The 21619-nt window shown below is 37.4% G+C and overlaps 1 protein-coding gene across 1 annotated transcript in view; it reads left to right on the top strand.

Moving 5' to 3' along the window:
• The window catches only part of LOC134422457 (dynein axonemal heavy chain 5-like), a 150367-nt gene that overhangs the window by 38240 nt on the left and 90508 nt on the right, over positions 1-21619 (top strand). Inside the window, exons 34-43 of the mRNA XM_063164536.1 lie at positions 551-750; positions 854-1007; positions 3254-3520; positions 3718-3846; positions 4247-4462; positions 6068-6214; positions 7898-8070; positions 10926-11104; positions 17235-17422; positions 18606-18800. Of these exons, the coding sequence (XP_063020606.1) occupies positions 551-750; positions 854-1007; positions 3254-3520; positions 3718-3846; positions 4247-4462; positions 6068-6214; positions 7898-8070; positions 10926-11104; positions 17235-17422; positions 18606-18800 (1848 nt within the window). The remainder of the gene's footprint in view (positions 1-550; positions 751-853; positions 1008-3253; positions 3521-3717; positions 3847-4246; positions 4463-6067; positions 6215-7897; positions 8071-10925; positions 11105-17234; positions 17423-18605; positions 18801-21619) is intronic.

Genomic DNA, 21619 nt, shown 5'->3' with positions numbered 1-21619 from the left:
GGAGTTCCACCTTACACTTCAGGAAACACTTTAAACCTGCAATAGAATTTTGGGATCCAGTCTGAGTGTTTGATCCTCTTCTCTTTCTCTCTGATGCAATAACCAGCTTTATGACAGTCCTGTCCTCACTGTCTTCAAGAAGCAGAAGACAGGCACATTGTCAGTCTACACTCTGTTCTCAGAATATTTATTGGTTTTGATTGGCAGTGTTTATTTTCTTTAAACCGTTTTGTCAGTTTATTTGATTTCAAATATTAATACATACAGAGAGAAAAATTCTTCCTGCAGATTCAATGCCTCAGTGAATTTTGTGTGTAAGATGCTAGCAGTAGTGAGGATGAGATATAGCCCATTACATGTACCTGTTACAAGTAGTACTAGAATATAATCTTGTTTGAAATATAATAACTTTGAGGTGTTTAAATATATATTTTCATTAGCCTGAACTTACCCTGAGATCTGGATCAAACCAATACATTTTATTAGTCTTTATAAGTGTGCTTTACAATAGCCTTAGATGAATGTAAATTACTATTTTAATTTTACACAGGATATCTGCATCAGTGCTGTCAAAGAAAAGGAAATTGAAGCAAAATTGAAGCACATCATCAGTGAATGGAGTACTCATACTTTCAGTTTTGGCCAATTCAAAGCTCGAGGAGAACTTCTTCTGAAAGGATCAGATATATCAGAGAAAATAGCTTTGGTGGAAGATAGCCTCATGATGCTGGGGTCACTGATGAGCAACAGGTACAAAACCTAATAAATGTACATATTGTATAAATCTTATCAACCCTCAGAATAAACAATTACTATCTTAGGTTCTTCTTCCCTTTAACTCATGTTCATGCAGGTATAATGCACCGTTTAAGTCCACTATACAACAGTGGGTTCAGAAGCTGACCAACACTGCAGAGATAATTGAAAACTGGATTACTGTACAGAACCTCTGGATTTACCTTGAAGCTGTGTTTGTTGGTGGAGACATTGCAAAACAGCTACCTCAGGTATATTGATGTATGATAATAATATGTTGTACCAGGAGATTAGCCACATCACAGAGTTTATTTGCCAGTTTATATAACTTACATAAGATTTGTGGGCTGTGCATGAGCAGTTCAGGAGAAGCTTTGCCAAACTAGGATCTGTCTGGTTAAATTGCTTAGAACTTGGTGAAACCCATAGGAACACACTTGTTTGTAATTCAAGTTTAAATGTTCCTGTCAGTGTGCAATATTAGTGAATTAGTACAGGGCTCAGAACTACTTAATGGCATGAAACTGATTTATTGCTTTTGCCATATATACAAATATCCCTTTCCTCCTCTGTGCACGCGTTTATAGCCTATAAGCTGTAATAATAGAATGACAGATTTTGCATTTGAATTCTGTACTTGCTAGGGCTCAGTTTAATGAAGTCCCACAGAGAGATGCTGCCAGGCCTGGGAGCTGTGCATGTGCTAATCTGTGTGAACCACTGCAACCTCTTCAAAAGGCAGTGATGACCTTCCAAGGTAGCAGCTGCACAAGAGCTAAGGAATGATCTGAACAGGAGGGAAATAGCAGGGAAAAAAACCATCCTTTTTGTTGTGTCTCCTAATGAGGAGTTTTCATACAGTATACTAACAGACCACAGTTCAGTCTAACAGTGTAACTAAACAAAGCCATTATTATTGGGAAACTATTAGATATTAATTTATTTCAGGATACATATTTTATAATTAAAGCTTACAATATCACAAATTAAGATTAATTTTGTGAGCTAAATAAAGCTTTCTCAATTGTTTAAACTACAATTTTTTTTGTTGTTGTTCATGAGATATATTTATGTTGTTAGGGCTTATCAGAGAATCAATAAGCAGCTTGAGCAGATGAACAAATGGTACTAAAGCTACTTCTTCCAAGGATGATAGATACATGAACCAATATTCTGGAAAAAAAACCAATGTAGTGACTGTCTTTGATGAAGGAGAAGGAACAGCTTGGTGGAGGAGTAATGAGGAGTGAGTTTAATTGCAATTTCTGCAGTAATGAATACTGCAACAAGAAACTGTTAGCATCTGGAAATTAACAAGAAGATGAATAATGTTCAGTCAATGTGAATTTGTTAGGAGCAAAACACATTTTAAAAAAAATCTAATTTATTTTTAGAGTGGGCAAGGAGCTTTGTGGATAGAGGAAAAACAGTAGTTGCCATATATCTAGATAGGTTTTTGCCATTGTCTCTGATAGTATTACCAAAAAAGGTGTATTAGCTTGCTGGTGTGCAAAATGAAGAAGGGGAGAATTCATAAACATCAATAACCAATAACTAAAATATTGTATCTGGTTTTGGTGAAAGAAACACACTGACAAATTTGAGAGAGCATAGAAAAGGTTGCAAGAATGAGGAACTATCCAGGAAAGATGAGGCACAAGAAAAGATTCAACAAACTAGACTTGTTTGACTTGAAGAAAAGGAAAAACTGAAGTGCAGAAGTGATAAGTTTTTTAAAATATAAGGGCTGTTCTCAACAGGAAGGAAAAACCCTTGTTTTCAGTATCTGATTTAGCTTAGATATTAGAAGAGAGTCACCACTATCAAAAATTGCCGGGAGAGGCTCCTAAATCTCCATCACTGAGCATCACTAAACACAAGACAGAGAGATATTTTGGGTATGATCCTGCCTCGTGACAGACAAATTGCTTTGGATCTTCTTTTGAGATCTCTTCTAGCTCTTAGATAATTTATGATTCCATTAACATTTCATTTGTTGTAGGTGAAGAACGAGTTTTTAATGTTAATATAGCCAGTGTATAAAAATATTTATTTTTTATCTTTGAGAATTTGTCTTCATCTACAACACTTGTAGTGTACAAGTGGGGCAGCTTTAGACTGTGTATACTGGTTTTGTTCATCAAGTGTTGCTACTAGCAGCTTACATGACATTGTGTATTGCTGTTAGGAAGCCTATAAGTTCTGAGAAAGCTGCTTTTTGAATTTTCTCATGTGTGTTGGAATCCTTTTATGTGGAAAATTTTGGTGCCCAACATGAAGTAAGACATTTCCAGAACTGTTCCAATTGTACTCTTTCTCTTGCAATTTGAACTCTGGTCAATAATAAGCATGACTATTAATATTCATACATAAGTCCTCCAAAGAAGACTTTAACAGCAAGGGAGATATTAAACTGTTACCCTGTTTGATAGAATTACTTAATTTTTAGAATTTGGCAAACATGAGGAAAAGCTAATGCATTTGTCATATACTTCAGGAAGCCCGAAGATTTCAGAACATTGATAAATCATGGCAGAGAATTATGCAGAGAGCCCATGAAACATCAAACATTGTGCAGTGCTGTGTTGGAGATGAGACTTTGGCACAGCTGCTACCACATTTGCTGGAACAGTTGGAAATCTGTCAGAAATCACTGACCGGCTATTTGGAAAAAAAGCGATTAATATTTCCAAGATTTTTTTTTGTATCTGACCCTGCTCTCCTGGAAATCCTTGGTCAAGCATCTGATTCCCACACTATTCAGGTACAAGTAGTAAAGCAAGAGTGTTCTTATGGTCAAGATCACCAAGTGAAGACCTTGGCAGATTTTATTGTTTATTTGAGAGAATTTCTTTCACTTATGGAAAGATTTACACAGTATTCTAATACAGCATTTAAAGACAAAGTAAGAATGCCATATGAGATCACTTTATGGAGGCTTTTTTTCTGATTCTATTGTAGGCACATTTGTTAAGTTTGTTTGACAATGTTAACCGAGTGGGATTTAATGAAAAAAACTACGACCAGATTTTATTGTTTGAATCTCAAGAAGGAGAACAGGTCAATATTATTGAACCAGTTTTAGCTCAGGTAATGAAAGTATATATTACAGTTTTTCATGTCTTGATTTAAAATAGATTTATGTTTTAGAGGCCAACAGTATTGCATCATGTTATTATTTTACTAACTGAATGAAAACCTCCCAATGTGAACAGCAAGAGCGAAGAGTAGCAGGGACAGAACATTTGTGTCAGTTTGTAACGATTGCTTTACCTGTTTTCTCAGCAGTGCTGCTGTGAAGTGCCAAATCCATCACATAACTCTAGAAGGGCAGTGGAGCAGAAAGAGGAAAGAAATCTTTTAAAGATTAGAGAATAACAAATATGGAAATGGGAGTATGAAAGGCTGTGAAAAAAGTCACATAGAGCTCTTGCTTCTTGTGAATTATTCATAAAATGATTCTCTGAAAGTACTTTCTTGTTTATTTCAGGGCAATGTGGAATTCTGGTTAGGTCAGCTGCTGAATGGGATTAGGAAAACAATCCACACCATCATTAGACAGGCGTCAATGGCCATTAACGATTCAGAATTTAAGATGTATGACTTTCAGGCAATGTTTCCTGCACAAATAGGGCTTCTGGGAATTCAAATTATCTGGACCAGAGATGCAGAGAAGGCGCTGAACAGTACCAAAACAGACAAAAAGGTAGTATTTAATGAGTCTTTGGGGATTTATTAAAAGCATTGTTTGTAACAGTACATATTGTGAAAAATTAAAGGTAACATGTAGGAAAAAGCAGAAAGTACTTGTTAATTACCTAGAATAACAAATAAACTACCAGGAAAACAGAATAATAAAAAATGTGTTAAGGAGTCACACCTCCTCATTATCCCCCCAGCATGTGCTTTAGAATCGTTCCTAATCCTGTGATTTTCTCTGTTGTTTTGTTAGGACAAGCATCTTGGGAAGAGACAGTTTCTTAGTTTGGGAATATGGGGAATTTTATCATGTTACTTTCACAAAACCAAATTAGGAAAGAAATAAGAGCTCCTGAAATTTGGGAAATAATTGTGCTTTGTGGACATTGGTGTACTATATCCAAATGTATTACATCCTTCGGTTGATGAGCTCTTTTTTTAGGGAAGGGGAAGAATAGAATCCGTTTCAGGAGGTGTTGGTTTAATCTCAAGCACATGGATAAGATGCTGTTAAAAACCAAGGTGTCATTCCTAACAGTGAATCTATGAAAGAACAAGGAAAGGATGTGAGCTAAAGGGTTGCAAACCACCATTAAGGACAGTGAGATTGAGCAAAGAATGAGTAGCAACATCCTACCATAAACGTAAATGCAGGGCAAATTCTATGCTGTACTTTGATACTGCATGAAAGTAAGGGCTTAGACCATGGAGAAAACCATGTGCTGCTAAATTTTCTGCATTGTTCAAAGTTTAAAAAGACCATAAACCTGATTTTAGTGCCCTCTTGTTCGTAGAATAACTAAGTATAAAGATTCTTTTGCATTAACACGAAAACAACTTTTGTGGTTTTTGGATTGAACTGCATGTGTGTGTTGGGGGTGGGAAGGTTCATTAATTCTCTGTTAGTTTTAACAGTGTTTTTATCAATTTTTTCTCAGCAAACTGAGTGAGTTTTAGGCTCTGCATGTTTTTACAGAAAGCTGGTGTGATTGGTCTGTCACACATTTGGAATGGGGTATAAATGAGCTGCCCTTTCAGAAATCTCAGTGCTTTTTGTTGTGAACATCACTGGCAGAGGCTGATGCTATTTATGTAAGTCAGTATTGTATAGACAGCATTTATGGAACTTTGTAACCGATCTAGTACTACAAAATAAATTATTATTTTAGCATCAGCATCTAAAATTATAGTAGGTTTCCCCCTTCCTCTGGTTAAAGGACGTGACAGATCTTCAGGTTCCTCTTCCCCCTAAAGCTTGAGCTGATATATACTACTCAAAATCATTGACTGATGGTTTTGAATATATGCAGGGATGCAGTCAGCTGAAAATGTAATGTAGAGTAAAAGGAGCAAGAGTCTTGGAATAAAGTCTTACAGTGTGACCTGTTCATCAAGATATAACCTCATTGTACTCTGTTGGATAAGAATGCATGAATGGAAGGCAGCCTCCAAATCCAAATTTGGAGGATTCCAAGCCTAAAAAATACAAAGCAGAATATGGACATTATAACCCTGGCTATTTTTAAATCTAAAAAAAAAATAATTCACATTCTAAATATTGGAAGAACAAATGGTGTTTGTATTAATATGGTCATTCTTGCTTGTGGAAAAGGTAATGCACACAACAAATCAGAAGTTCTTGGAACTTTTAAATGATTTGATTGACATGGCAACACACAATCTGACGAGAATGGAGCGGACAAAATATGAAACGTTAATCACCATTCATGTGCACCAGAAAGATATCTTTGATGATTTGGTAAGTTTTGGAAAACCATCAATGGATTTCCTGTATGGAAGGTCTTGCACATATAAAAAAATTATAAGCAAATCTTAGAATCTATTATCTTTGAGTAGCTCTGACATTACTGCTGTGATAGAGCATATCAGATTTAGTTTGATTTAATATAGATGTGATGCAGTGAGAAGAGTGAATTTTTATATAGGTGTGTTCATAGGTTCAGACTTCAGGTTTTTAAATGGTTGTTTATATTTGTCATGCACAAATTCACCATGAGCAAAAGAGTTTGACTTTAAAAATTAAACTATCCTCTCAATCTGAAGATTAAATGCATTATTTGACTGAAATGTAAAAAAACTCCCTTTAGTATTCCTGTCAATCTTGCAATTTCTGATCCAGCCTATGTGTTGATGTAAGGTAATAGTTATGCAAAGGTAAATCAGTGAGGCTTCATAAATTTGAAGAGAATAGCAACAATAGATAAAACAGATATTTTAGTTTTTTTGATAATTGAGTTGCATCAGGCTTCCTTTAGATGACGATGTTGAATGATGAAAGCATAATTATAAAAATGCAAGTAAAATGACTTCCAAATGACTTGAATGATGTAAAGGTAAATAATTCAATACTGATTGCTTTATGCATTTATGCAATTTATTGCTTTATGCAATTTATGCATATATGTTAGGAAGATAAAAATCAAGTGCATGTGTAAAGAAAATAGAAAACATTAAAGAAAAGTACTGAAGTCTAGAAAGAAAACTGCTGGCTTCTAAGATAAGCATGGTGTTTTATCCTATGCCTATAATTTTAAATTTGTCTTCATCATTATTTGCTTAATTGATTTAATACCATATTATAATAAAATTATGGAAAATTGTTTAAATTTGTAGGTCCTGTATACAAAATAAAAAGTCAGGAGAAAGTCCACAACTGGGGAAAGAGTTTTTAAATGGTATATGTAATAATAGTCTTCTCTCTTAAAAGATTCTATTCTATTCTCTGCTAAACACATCCTTTAGTGATTGAGATAAAGGAGAGGGAAGTGGTAATAATAGTCTTCTCTCTTAAAAGATTCTATTCTATTCTCTGCTAAACACATCCTTTAGTGATTGAGATAAAGGAGAGGGAAGTGGCTGAGATTCCAGAGCCTCCACTTCACCTTATACTGTGTTTGCAAGGCCAATAACCAGAGCAATATTTTCTGTAAGAGGCCAGTGATTTTGAGATCTAGTGTCAATAATTATGAATCTATTAATTACCACAAATCTAAATATGTGTGTAGCAAGTTCATACTGAAAATACAGCCCAAATAAACAAGCATTCATTCATCTATACAACACATTCAAATACTGTGCACAATTTAGTATTTCTGTGAGTAATGGTGCAGTTATCATGCAGGACAGCCAGTACTGTTCATTTTTTATGTTTTCCATGACTGTTTTTCAATATCTCTGTAAGACACAATTCTTAGTCTCTGTGCCCAAATCAGAGGAAAATCAAAGTTGACAGAAGGTTCAGAGCATGTCATAGACAGGTTTGAAAAGATAATTCTGGATGCCTTGACTCCTGACAGATTCTGTGCTCATTCTTCAAGGTCATGAATTTATATTAAGCAGACTTTTTTTTTTCTGTGTGGAATTTAAGATTAATTTGTTACTGATTCATTTCTGTATTAATGATTTTTCTTTTCCATAATAGGTCCGTATGAACATTAAATCTCCATCTGATTTTGAATGGCAAAAACAGTCTCGATTTTATTTTCTTGAAGACTTGGATAAATGCATTATCAAAATCACTGATGTGGAGTTCACCTACTGCAATGAATACTTAGGCTGTACAGACAGGCTTGTTATAACTCCCTTAACTGACAGGTATTTGTAAAAGGAATGAAATGCATAGTATTGGAGCTAAGATTTATTAATATTTCCTTTGACTTAATTCTTTTAATGAGTCAGAATTACTTAGGTTGCTCTACAATGCTGCAATATCACTGGTGAACAGTAGAGGCCAGTGCTTATATATTCAGCTATTGAAAGCAGGTTGAATTTGAGTGTTTGCTTGAGCTATACGAGCTGTGATGGGCATTAAAAAATTTACTTGTTCTCAAGATAAATATGCCTGAACCCCGTACATTTCACCAGCCTAAACACAGTCAGTCTAAACACCAATATATTGCTGCTTTCAATGAGCAAGTAGTTGCATGAGAATTTGGAATTACAGCAAGTGATTAATTTGAAGTCAACCTGTAGGAAAAAGCAGTAACTCAGGACATGGCATTGCATAACTAGTGCCAGTATGGTTTTAAGTAAAGCCTATGGAGAACTGCAGGAATACAAATACAGAAAAACTCTGAGGGCAATCACAAGGAGAAGTATTTGTTGCTGGGATGTTAGTTATACAGCACAGTATAAACTTCATTAAATGCCTATTTTCCTATAGAGCTTGATTGGTGCTTCAGCTAGGCCAGAGGCAGATGTATTTGCTATGCCAGAGCTTGTTCTTTTGTATGTGGATACAAATGTCTAAGACTGAATACTTTGCCTATTCAGTCATTTATAGAATTATAGAATGGTTTGGATTGGAAGGGGCTTTAAAGATCATCTAGTTCCAACCCCCTTGCCTTGGACTGGGACATTTTCCACTAGACCACTTTGCTCAAAGCCCCATGTTGAGTTAATGTTGGAATTGTCTTTGCATTCTTTATGCTACTAGATTTTATTTATTAATGAAAACTCAGATTTTTTGCCTATTTCTGAACAAAAATTATTCCCTGTGAGCTATTTAAGATAGCCAGACCTCTGCATGTGGATACCTGGCTTTTAATAAGTAGCACACATCTCCCACATTCTATGTTATGCACCCTACTGTTCCTGTGTTAGATAGAAGTTTGTTTCCAGCAGTACACATGTAGTTGATTAGTGGCAATGACAGCACTAACACACTGAAAATATTTTTACCCACCAGGAGACGCAGTATCAAGAAAATGTTTTCATTCAAAATTTGTTCACTGAATTAAAATGCAGCCAGGGAAGTGGTTATGGCACCAAGCCTGCCAGAGTTCAAAGGTGTTTGGATGAAGCTTTCGGGCACGTGGTGTGGTTTTTGGGTTTGTCCTGTGCAGAGCCAGGAGCTGGACTGGAACTGGACAGAGGATATATTATGATTCTACAAGATGCCATGTCACACAAGATTGAAAATGAGCACAAGATGATGTGATTGAATAAAACAAGCCTTTTAAATGAGTTTAAACTATAATAATCAACAGAAAGTGCAGGCATATCTCTCTTTGGACATACCTGGAAGAGCCAAACAAAGCTGCAGGGATTGGAATCTACCCACTATCACACATTGAAAGGGTATTTGAAGCAGAGATGTTTCCTAATGTTAGCATGGGAAACTAATGTTCCTAAGCAGTGTTACACAACAGATTTTATTCCCGTTGTGGGTTTTCTCCATTTTAATATTTATAATACTGCTGCGTGGAATTGTCTGATCTTCTGAAAATTTTCAGGTAATGGTGTCTTTGTTCCATTAATCAGCTTGGAGCCAAGTCCTGTTTGGCTAATGATTTCATGTTCAGCGAGATTCCTTAAGCATGTGATAAATACACACAGCTGGTGGTACATTGCATTAAGATAATGGCACTAAAACTGAATGCTCCTACACATCCTATCAGACCCAGCCCATGTCATGGCACACACCAAAAATGAAGTGAAAGGTCAGCATAGAACTTGTGCTGTATATTCAGTTTGTCCTTACTTTGTTTTCAGTAGCAGAATTGTTAGGAATGTTATTTTTTATGTGTTCAATTGTGGCCTCTTAACTGATCACTGAGTAATAAGGTGAAAAATCATTCTTACTGCTATTGTATTAGCATGAGTATTCTGTGGTTTCTTAAGAAGTCATACCAGGTGCTATCATTTGGGATTTTTTCAAATGCCCATTTTATCTCCCCACATATATCATAAAGCTATTGAGATTCACAGTGCTAAAATGTGTTTGCTGTGATTTTGGAGCATTGGAGGTTAGAACAACAGGCTTCCTTACACCCTTCAGTAACCTCCACATCATCTGGGGAGGCTGAGACTTAAACCTGAGGATCTCAACCCAGGATGGAGGCTGAAAAAGAAGATGGTCATAGGACTCAGATTCCTCCTCTTTCTCCATTGCCCGTTGCAATCTCTCCTCTCATCCATTGCCCTCCTGGAGCTCAAAGATCTCACATGACTGGCAGCAGTGCTGTGGTTTGGCATGCTGCTATGGAAATGTCAAGGACAGGAGGTGCTTCCAGCCTCTGGGCCGTCCTACTGCCAGATCAGAGAGCCCATCATGAGTACTCTGGGAACATGGAAGGAGGGGGAAAAGGCAGAAATCCAGTGGCTCTGGGTGCTGAGAAAATGAGGCTGTAATGGAGGGTGTATGATAGTTTGAGAAAATCACAATGCTACAGTATTTTGGTATTCAGCATTTAGAACGGAACTGTGGATTTCCTGGGCTGTTGCAGTCGTGACTGTGCTGGATGAGTGCTTTTCTTGAGGTGGAGCAAAGCTGGTCCTGGTAACTCAGCTTCACAGTGTGCAAGGGGGTGACTGAGGACTCACCACATGGAAATACATTTCTGCCCCCTTCCTCAGCTCTGGATAATCCGTCTGTTGTGGTTGCATTGATGGACTTCAAGTAATTAATGTTAGGAAAAGATTCACAGATCTGTTTGTCCTGTCTTTAGGTGTTACATCACTCTGGCACAGGCCCTGGGCATGAGTATGGGTGGTGCACCAGCAGGACCTGCTGGGACAGGGAAAACAGAGACAACTAAAGACATGGGCAAATGCCTGGGAAAGTATGTTGTGGTTTTCAATTGTTCAGACCAAATGGACTACAGAGGACTTGGTCGTATCTATAAAGGTAAGAAAATACCTTTTATTTATTCTTTTTAGAGTTGTAAGTTTTTGCCCCTTCAGTGTAATGAGTTAGCAATGATTTGGAAAGCATTTTCACCTCTGTTTCCTCTTATTTCCAGACACTCATCAACTTTAAATGATATTTGATTTTATTTGATTTTTCCTTTCTTTTTTCCTGCATGTTTTCCAGTACTTTTTTGTTTGAATATTCTTCAATGGTGTTTCCCATCTATGTCTTATTTTCTTTTTTTCCTTTTAATCCTTTCTATTGTTTGAGTGTTTTTTAATGCTTCTATCCTACCCCTTCCATGTGGATGGGATTTATATTTATTATTTGCTATTTTTGTGTCGAACAAGACAATCAAATGTGAAGCTTAATGACGTTGTGCAAGGCAGGGAAATATGCAAAGTGTTGCAGTGTCTTATTTAACTAGAAACCAGGAAAATGACACAGTGGTCAAACTCTGCTAACTCTTCATGATTAGCAAAATTTTGAATTTAGTTTTGTAAGCAGTAATCAGTGATTCCAAATTTTGTTATAATGATCTGTTTTGTTGTATATAGCTGTGTTTATATATCAACTGACAGACCACAGAACACCACCATTTTCTGTGAGTGATGGGCTTTTAACTATAACACAAGGCATCATAAACAAAATTTTCACTGTTGTGATATCTCCTTAAGGCTAAAATATGATCTGGGGATAATATTTAGTTTCAATTAAGAAGCCAGTGAAGCTGGCCATGATTTTTTAAGCAGAGGAACATTTCTGAGCTAGAAACTGAACCGCCTATGCATGTGAATACCTTCAGGTAAGGTCGCAAGTTTCTCAAAGCACCTCTTGTAACTCCCACAGATTTGGACCAAGTTTTACTTGCACATCTCTTATCATGTGTGCAGACCTTTAGTGTCACAGGTTTATTTTGCTCATTGTATTAGACAGAAGAGGCCTGGGATATCTGAGTATGCTCATAATGCCAAGCACAGTCATCTGCTGGGTTTCTGCTGTATCTGCAATCATCAGTCTGTAAGGGAAATGTGAGCTTTTGTTCCTCCTTGCAGTGGGTTCATCTTTGATGTCACCAAACTGTTGTCTTCTGCTCTGCTCCTTTTGTGAGAATATTTGTATCTCTTTCTGTAAGCACCTCTTTTCCTGGGTCCATGGTGATTTCACTTCTTTGTATTAAACTGTTTGTGACTCATGTCAGTTCAGACACCTAGGTTTGTATCCTTGCTTTTTTCTGTCTTCTTATCCTGAGCACTTTGGTAACTTATCCTTTCCCATTTCAGATTGAGGCAGTAGTGCAGCTTGTCGTTGCTTTCTTTTATTAAAACTGGACACAAATTCTGTCTAAAAGCACAAGTTGAGTTTTAGGGCTCAGTTTTCTTTTTCTCTTGTTTTTCTACAAGCTGACCATTTTCCATGTAGTATTGTCATCATATGCTTCAGAAGCAAAGTCATACTGTGTAGTGTGTCCTTCTCTGGCTGCCTCACTTAATGGCATGCTGGTGTTCAATATGAGCTCGGAAAAAGTATTTATAGAACTCATCTAATTGCTGCTCAAGCAACCATGATGCCTGTGACTGCTTACTTCAGTAAATTTGCAAGTGGGATCATAGCTTGCTTCTCTGAGAACTTGCCTGAGAATTAGGTAACAGATTCAGCTGAATAGAGCCTGAATAGTGTGGGTTTTTCAGCATTCATATGGCTGTTGTGTGTCTGGCAGTAAAAGTAAGATTCTGTTCTTACATAAGTCATTGATGCTTTCATTTGTGAAGGGGCATTTAAAGTCAGTTGTTTTGGGCTTAGTGTCACTACTTGCAAGGGCCTGGCTTGCAATCACCTTTTTATGTCTTTAAAATATCTGCAATTTCTTGAAGAGGGGATATATTGAAGTTAGGGAAGGAAATGAGCTCTTTTTGATTTAATATAAAGGGCAAAGTGAGTTCAGATAAAGATTCTTTACTGCACATAAGGTCTTCAATGGAAAAAAAGGATATTTCTTCTCAGCTGTAGAAGCTCTTTCACGCAGACTGATAAGAAACTTCTCATTAACACACTGCAGATTTCAGTGCTCACAATGGGAAGTTTTTCAGAATTCCATGTCTGTGCTAGGTTTGGTGCTTCATCACCAGAGTTTGCAACCCAAGCTTTTCACTTTATCTGGTGCTGAGGGTCAAGTCATCAGATATTTGCAGGTTTACCAGTGAGGAGAAAAGAGGCAGGGAGAGGTGGTGGTGTCCTGTCTGCAGGCATGTTTCCAGACTTCTGTAAAGACAAGACATTTCATCTTCAGAAAAAAAAATATAGAAAATGATAAGATAACTAATATAACTTATATTGTATACTATAAAATTATGATTTGAAGCTCTTCTGGTGTGGTCAGAGCTGAGGTTTGGTCTTTCTGTTTCCCTGTTTCTATCTGCTTTGTTTTTCTGTGTGACTCAAGAAATTCATAGGCAGATGATTTAGTTGATATGTTCAAGGCCTGGACTTGATCTTTGATAGTTTTGTTTGTCAAATTTGAACCAAATGTAGATTCAGATACAACTTGTCATCTGAACTGGACCAGAGGTAACCTGAGACAGTACCAGGGATGCAAGTGGAAAGATGAATTTTCAAGTTTTCCCATATATCAAATTCAGTGTTGAAATTGGCCATGAATAGCGAACCAGGAATACTTGATCACTGTTCCTGAAAAGTGTTGGTGGATACCCTTCCACCAACAAAAGAAAACCTTTTGTCTGTGGTTTCCTGTGGGTGGCTATAAAAGTTGTGTTTGCTTTGGTTCTCTTTTCTATAGTTACAGTCAAGCAATTCCAGTCTTACCTGAAGTAACTTTTTGTGATTTGGTATTTAATGCAAGATTTTATATTTATCTTAATTTAGAAGGTGAATACACAAGTCTGGCATTCTGTAAATTCTTTTAGGATCAATGATTACTTTTTAGTTTGCTGCTTCTGGATTGTGCTTTGGCTAGACAGAGCTTTGTTTCAGTGACATTTCCATTGAATTATATCACTATAGCTCTAGTCCTGTGTAAAATCTGGGGAAAAATGTGGAAAAATACATGTAAGGACACATGGCTCTGCATTGCAGATATGCATTTTATAGTCTGGGGGCTAATAGCTATTCTGTGAAAATCTTTCATCGTTTGAGAACCTGGTTTGTAGGATGTCTGTAGTGATTGGGGCAGGGGTGTTGCCATATCTTTAGATACAATTAAAGATCTCTTTAGTCCTGCCATTTATTTTCTGCTTTTACTCCATTTCTGTATTTGATAACCATCATATGTTCAGCATGGGGACAGAATTTAATTCACAATATGACAAAATTACATTGTCTCTGAGCTGTTTTGCAGCAGAGAGTTTGCTTGCTGTTCCTGTGCTTGTGTGTGTTTTTAGCATAGATGTGTATTTTCTTTCCTTTTTCAATACCACCAGAATGAAATAATTTCACAAGAACTGAGTTTATTCAAAGCTGTGGGATATTGGCTTTGTCTGAGAATGAGGTTTCCTAACTCCATGCAGCAGGTGGCATTACAGAACAAGTGATTTTTTTTTTCCTTTCCCAAAGAAAACATTATTTGGTCAGAACTGAACCTCACCATTCTATAGAGAAATTACTTTCAAAAACCTCTAAGATACAGACAGTAAGTGTAAGAGACAATATTATACAGAACTAAGTTTCTTAGTTAAAAACTATCCAGCTTTAGAGATTTTCCTTGTTCATCCCGAAGAGTAGATATTTATGTTTAATAAACAAGGCAGGAAAAATCACTTTTTTGGTTTCTTTGTAGGATGGATCCTAGGAGTCATATAGCACATGTTAAAAAAGGTGACAAAAGAGTTTGAAAAATCTCTGCAATAAGTTTGTTTCAGGGAGCTGCAAGAATGGGGCAGCTCCATGAGGGAAAATGAACCAGGAGCTCAGGGAGATCAGCACAGAGGCAGGGGCTTCACTCAGCAGGGCACAATCCCACAGCAGGGCAGGCTGTTGGCAGCTTGTTCCCATCAGCAGTCCAGTGACAGATAATGTGAAATGACCAGCTGGATTCAGGATTTGTCTGGGAAGTTTAGTCAGAACCAGCAGGAGGCAGAATTGGGGTAACTCTGTGGAGCTGTGGGCTCCTCTAGGAAGTTCATTCAGCAATTCAGGATAAGAGGAGGTGGGACTGTGCACAGCCCTGCACACAGTACAGTTCTGACCTGCCTGAGCTACAATGGAACTCCTGAACTGGAAGACAGAGTCTGGATAGAAGCCTCAGGAAGGGCTGTTGAGGGCATCCAGGACCCAAATATTCCTCACAAAAGGAGAGGAACATCAGTTAAAGGACTTGGTGCCACACCAGTGAAGTCAAGGAACAAATGGCAAAGACAGTAGGATTGGTAGGATTGGGTATTTAATGTTTTAAATTTGGTAACTTTTGATAGAATTACTTCAATCTGTGTATCAGTATGGCATTGTGGTATTTATATATATTCCACTTGCTTTTAATTTTTTTTAATTAAGCTCATGTAACTTTTCATCCTCTTCAGATTCTTTTACTTTGGAGTATCTTTTTTCCTTATAATATCATAGAAATTAATTAGAAGCAGTTTAGGGAAAGGTTACAGAAGGAATTGAGATAATTTTCATGGGAGATCTGCAGTATTGCCCTGACTGAATTAAGCCTTAAGAAGCCAATTTTGGTTGTACTACCAGTGATTTTGACCGGGTTCAACTCTAGTTCTTTTCTTCCAAAATTGCATGGGTAAAAAAGACCAATTGATGCAACATTATTAAAATAATTGGTTAATGGGCATGAAAAAACATAAAAAATGGATGTCAGGAAAGAAACATAAAAGTGGCATTAAGGGCACTTGGGGCAACATCTTGAAGGGAAAGAGAAGATCAGACAAGGAAAAGTAGAGGGAAGAGAAGTAGCATATTATGAGAAGAACAGGCTGAGCAAAGGCAAGAGAAAGGAAAAAAATCAAAAGAAAACAAGACAAAGTAAAAGAATATGTCTTCATAGTATTGTTATTGATTTTTGAATACTTTCTCTTGAACTATCTAAAGCTCTTAAGGAATCGACATTGCACATAAACCACCCATAGATATATTTTACCAGTCCTATAGGCATTGCCATATAAAGTATGGGGTTCAGAGGAACTCTGGGCATGGTTATTCAGCCTTGCAAACACAAATGCCTTTTCTTGGACATGTGCCCTATTTCTGCATTTAGTACTGCCTTCAAACTGCTTAAGCCAAGCTGAGCTCCACCACTCAGGGGAGTGAATTAAACTCCACTTCAGAACAGTTCTAGGGATGGGCCCAGGCAATTGGAAATACTTGTCCAGTGTGTTCTTTGGGAAGGGAGGGGTGGCATCCATGAAGCTCCTGCATAGACTTACTAGCCTTTGTCTCTTGTGAAAGGGGTGTGAAAGAGCAGAGGATTATGTAGCTTTCCCTCTACTGCTCTGGAAGGCTGTCACCGTAGACGCTCCTATCTCAATCTTGTTAGCACGATAGAGAAGAAGGAATACTTGACTCTCCCAAAAGCCATTAATTTCATTATATTTGTGGGGTACTACTGTCCATCCAGAACACCATGGTCTGTTCCAAGTAACAATTCTAAGTGTAACATCAGATTCTTTCCTCTATCTTGAACAGTAAGATGTTAATCTCCAGTAATTTTTAACCTATGAATTAATTGTTATAAAATGCTACAATGCCTCTGTCAGAAATGTAATGGTCTCTATTTGGTTTTGTGCTTTTCATTTAGGTAGGTGTTTCTCAAGCTCATCTTTGACAACTTCATCCCCTGCATAGATGAGTTTCCATGCTATATGCACGTTTGTGCTACTATATACAGTATTAATTAACGCTTTCTGTCTAATGGTTGCTGTAGAAGTCTAGGATTCTTTGTAAAGAAGTTTATGTATCTTTCAAGGGGTGATACTTTTTCTGAGTGTCATTAATGCACAGCCCAACTTATTTTGAGTTTTTACTTCTCATTTTATTCTGTGTTCATGTTCCCTGCTCTTCTCACATTACACAAAGTTCTATAGAACATGTTCTATTTTGTATATAAATTACTCTTGTTTGATCTGCTATTTTAAGAGAATATTTCTCTTTTTGCTTTTCTCAGGTTTAGCTCAGTCGGGTGCGTGGGGTTGCTTTGATGAATTTAACCGCATTGAACTCCCAGTTTTATCAGTGGCAGCTCAGCAGATATATATCGTACTTCAGTGTAAGAAAAAGAAGAAACTTAAGTTCACTTTCACTGATGGTGACGTTGTTGACATGGACAGAGAATTTGGTATATTTCTCACTATGGTATGTCTGTAAATACATGTAAATGGGATCATTGTGAAAAATCTTTTCTATTCCATTTCCTATTGAAATTTCCCTGTTGAAACATTGGCACTGTCTGTTAGAAAATAGTTAATGAAACTTGAACAATAATTTAGTAAAATAATTATGATATAATTTTCTCTTGTTCATATTTTTAACTGGATCTTGAGGTATGCATTTATCATTAACTATGTATTTTAAGGACTTTTTTAGTTGAATATTTGACAGATGGAGATTAAACTTAACCCTCTCATATTTTTAGTCAAAGTCTGTCAAAATAAAACAGAATTAACCACTGCAAGAACTACTGTAGCTGGCCTGGTCACTATTTTACCACCTGTGAATAAGTTTTTGACCTCAATCCTGGAAGACAGCATGAGGGAAACCACCCTCACTCTGATTCACTGGCCTCCTGAAGATTTATCTTTGGTGCCTGTGGACTGCTTCTAGCAGTGTAGGAGGCAAAGCAGCAGGAAAGTATAAGAATACCTTAAAATCACCTTTGTATCTCTCCCTCCATAGCTACCTAAATACCCACTCAAAATAGAAGCCTTTGTCTTTATTTTAGGGGGTCCTACCTTTGAAAAAGTGTTAATGTTATCACTGTAATTTGAAAAAGAGGGCAAATAAGTGCCATACAAAGGCCATGTGGAAGACAGGAAAGAGCTGAAAGAGATGAAAGAAGTTATCACTGCACAGCTAGTGACTACAGTTGTCACAACTGAGCCATGCAGTACTCATATGAATGACTTAGACATCTTCAGAGAAAGGTCAGATCCATTTGTTTAAATTATACTCAGTAATGGCTTGCACTGCTTGACTGGCTTTGCACTGAAATGGTCTGGGAATGCTCACAGGGGACAGTAACCTCCAACACTGTCAAGACTCTGAGGAAGTAACCATTTAAAAAAGAGCTGCAGCAAGATCTGTAAGTGGCTGTCTGTCTATATCTGTTAGTCTTGGACATCTCCAAATAATGTGTGATACTCCATACTTCATGAAATGCACTATTGAGGCAACTGTGCACTGACATGTACATCATGCTCAAGTTATCCTTTGTAATCATGCATGTGCTCCTGCATTTGCTGAATGGTTACCAGGAAGGATAAAACTTCCTAGCCTGCTATCATTATATATTGTGTGGATTTATAAATTGCATTTTCAGAACCCTGGCTATGCAGGACGACAGGAGCTCCCTGAAAATCTGAAGATTCAGTTTCGTACAGTTGCCATGATGGTGCCTGACCGTAGCATTATTATGCGAGTCAAGCTGGCAAGTGCTGGTTTCCGAGACAACCAAATCCTCAGTCAAAAATTCTATACACTCTACAAACTCTGTGAAGAGCAGTTATCTAAACAGGTAAAATAAATATTTGTCCAACTGTAAGCTGTCACTGGAAGGATATGGAGATAATATACTTTTATAGAATTTGTAATTATTATTACACTCATGGGCCTACACATTTTTCAGGTTCCAGAAACAGTGTCTGAGACGATCATGTTGTTTTTATTTTTCACAGTAAATTGAGTAGAATGGGAAGTTTGATTTGTGATTCTTAAACAGAGTGCAGTTACTGGAGAAGTTATGAGGAACGGTGTATATTGCTGTGCTGAACTTGCAGAGGGCACATTTTTCAATGTCTTCACTTGTGAAGGCCAGGTCTATTTCAGAGGCAGTGTAAGAATTGTAAATAACTACAGAACACCTGCAAGGCTCTGTCTTTCTGAGTGCTACTGGAAAGAGAATACTGCTGTTCCATTTGAGATGGGGTGTTTAAAAGTAGAAACAAATTTGATTATTTCCTTTTGAATGTCCTGTGCTGGCTTTTGAATGCCCTGTCCATTAGAGAATCTCAATGAGAAATCATATGAACAGTTGATAAATTGTGGCTCAAATGCCTGCTTTAGTTGGATAGTGATGAACCCACTCTAATTGACTATACTTCTATATACTACTATACTATAATATACTACTATATTAGACTACTATAATTTTAGTTCTGTACCACATATTTATTAGTGCCTGGCCTTTATAAAACTAAGTTTTCCTATTGCCTCAGTTTGTGTGGTCATTTTTTGTCCAGGACATGATTCTTTCCTTCAGTGTGAAAAAGGTGTATAAGCAGGCACCAGAAATTTGACCTTCTACCTCTGCAAAAGTGCTTTGCTTGTTTTGTGTTGTCACAGATACTGGAACTGGTTCACCCTTGGACAGTGTACTTAAAAATTTAATGCACACAACCAAACAAAACCTAACAAAACTTATTTTAACTATCTTAAGGGTGTACAATATTTTATAGAAAATCATTACTGCATCTGCACAGAGAGCATAGAGTAGAGTTTCTCGGTGTAGTTTGGTCATTTCTTCAGCAGAAATTGCCCTCTGGAACCTCTGACATAAGGAGATTCTCCATTTATCATGTTAATCAAAATACTGAAGCATATAAGTAAGCCTTATCAGTTGGCCTAGGTATTGTAGGAACCACCTGGAGGACTCTGTGAAACTGTCTGAGATTCCCACTGGGAAAACTCCTGTGCCAATTATTCAAATGCTTTGTTGTTAAGGCAGGTAGCTCAATCACCTTTGTCTCAGATCAGTCCTCTGCCTCATATATGCTGATTTTAGCAAGGAAGGTCCTTGATATTTATGAAGATTAATGACCAAGTGCTCTGGTTGGGCACATAGGCCCAGCCCTTAGACTCAGCTACATCAAAATTTTATGTCTGCATCTCATGCTTGTCTCTCTCTCATAACTGAAATTCCATTGTTCTTGCTAAGGAAGCCATGATGTCTGTGGGGTAGAGTCTTCCATGCATATTTATAATTTCTTTAGGACCACCTAACATTTCTACAGTATCCATCAGAGAAGTCTGCTATAGTGATCTTTCTTCCATTTATATCTTGTATCATATCATGGGTCACTGTACTCAGTAGCATGAGCCAGGAAGCATGGCTTTCTTCAAGGCTATGGCACTATGCTAGTTTGTCCTGCCTGTGCCTTGAGCAGCCCTTTGGACAGTCCTGTTTTTTGTCTAAATCCATTCTATATAGTCATAAAATCAGAGAAAAATAGATCTTTTTCTCTGGGAGTTCTGGAGGTGAACAGGTGCTGTATCTCTTCTCAAAGTGAGATCTGCTAGAGCAGGTGGCTCAGCACCTTGTCTAGATGAGCTTTGAATATCTCCAAGGATAAATAAACTCTTCACAGCTTCTTTGGTCAAGCTGTGGAAATGTCTGACCACCTTGTCTAGTTACCATTTTGTGTGTGAGGATGTTAGCAGAGACAATGTTGAAATCTCTTGGAATTACTCTGCCCCACTGTGTTGCCCTTCCAGCAGATATTGGGCTGTGTCAATCCCCCAGTGAGGATCCGGGTTTGCAAAGATGAGGCTAATTCCAGCTGTTAAAAGAAAGATTCATCAGCTTCTTCCTTATCAGGATCTTTACAGCAGACATCTGCCACAATGTTGTTGAGCCCTCTAATTCTACCACAACTTCCCTCAACTGGCTCATTAGCCATCCTAAGGGAAAGTGTTCCCACTCTTTCACTTTTAAGGGCAATTTCCCATCTCTCCATCCTGTCTTGTCCTTCCTAAAGAACCTGTATCCATCCATTGTTCCTATGCCCTCACATTTCCTAGTTTGACTGTAACTCTGTACCTGCACACAGAGCTGTAATTTTTCTGGTTTGTTGTCATGTTGTGTGCCTTGGCAAACAGGCACTTCAAATTAGCACCTCCTTCTGCTGTGAGAGCTTCTGCCACAACGCTGTTCTCTTCACCTGTCCTTATCTGTACACATGCACTTGAGAAGGGTCACTTTCCACACTGTTCCACCATCCTTGACATGTCTCTTGTCTACCACAGCCTGGATCTTCTGCTTCTCAGTGGGGTCCACCACTTCCTTACTTGAATGTATGTTGTTATTGTAGTAGTAATGAAATAATTTGAAACACTTGCTGAAGTTCCTTGTGAAGTTTGTTCTAGGTTGGGGAATGCATCTAATGCAATATGTGATTATACAGAGAGAGATATCTAATGAGTTAATCAGATTAAATATGGGAGTCTCATGAACTGAACATGTTTCTAAGAGTACAGTGGGACATAAATTGCTTCTGGGTAGTCAGAAAACTAAAATGATAAAGTACAGACAGTCTTTCTTAGAGGCATATTCAATTA

This window comes from Melospiza melodia, chromosome 1 (genome assembly GCF_035770615.1).
Source record: "Melospiza melodia melodia isolate bMelMel2 chromosome 1, bMelMel2.pri, whole genome shotgun sequence".
Taxonomy (NCBI): domain Eukaryota; kingdom Metazoa; phylum Chordata; class Aves; order Passeriformes; family Passerellidae; genus Melospiza; species Melospiza melodia.
The sequence above is the reverse complement of the archived record's forward strand: the minus strand, read 5'-3'. Positions and strand labels throughout refer to the sequence as shown.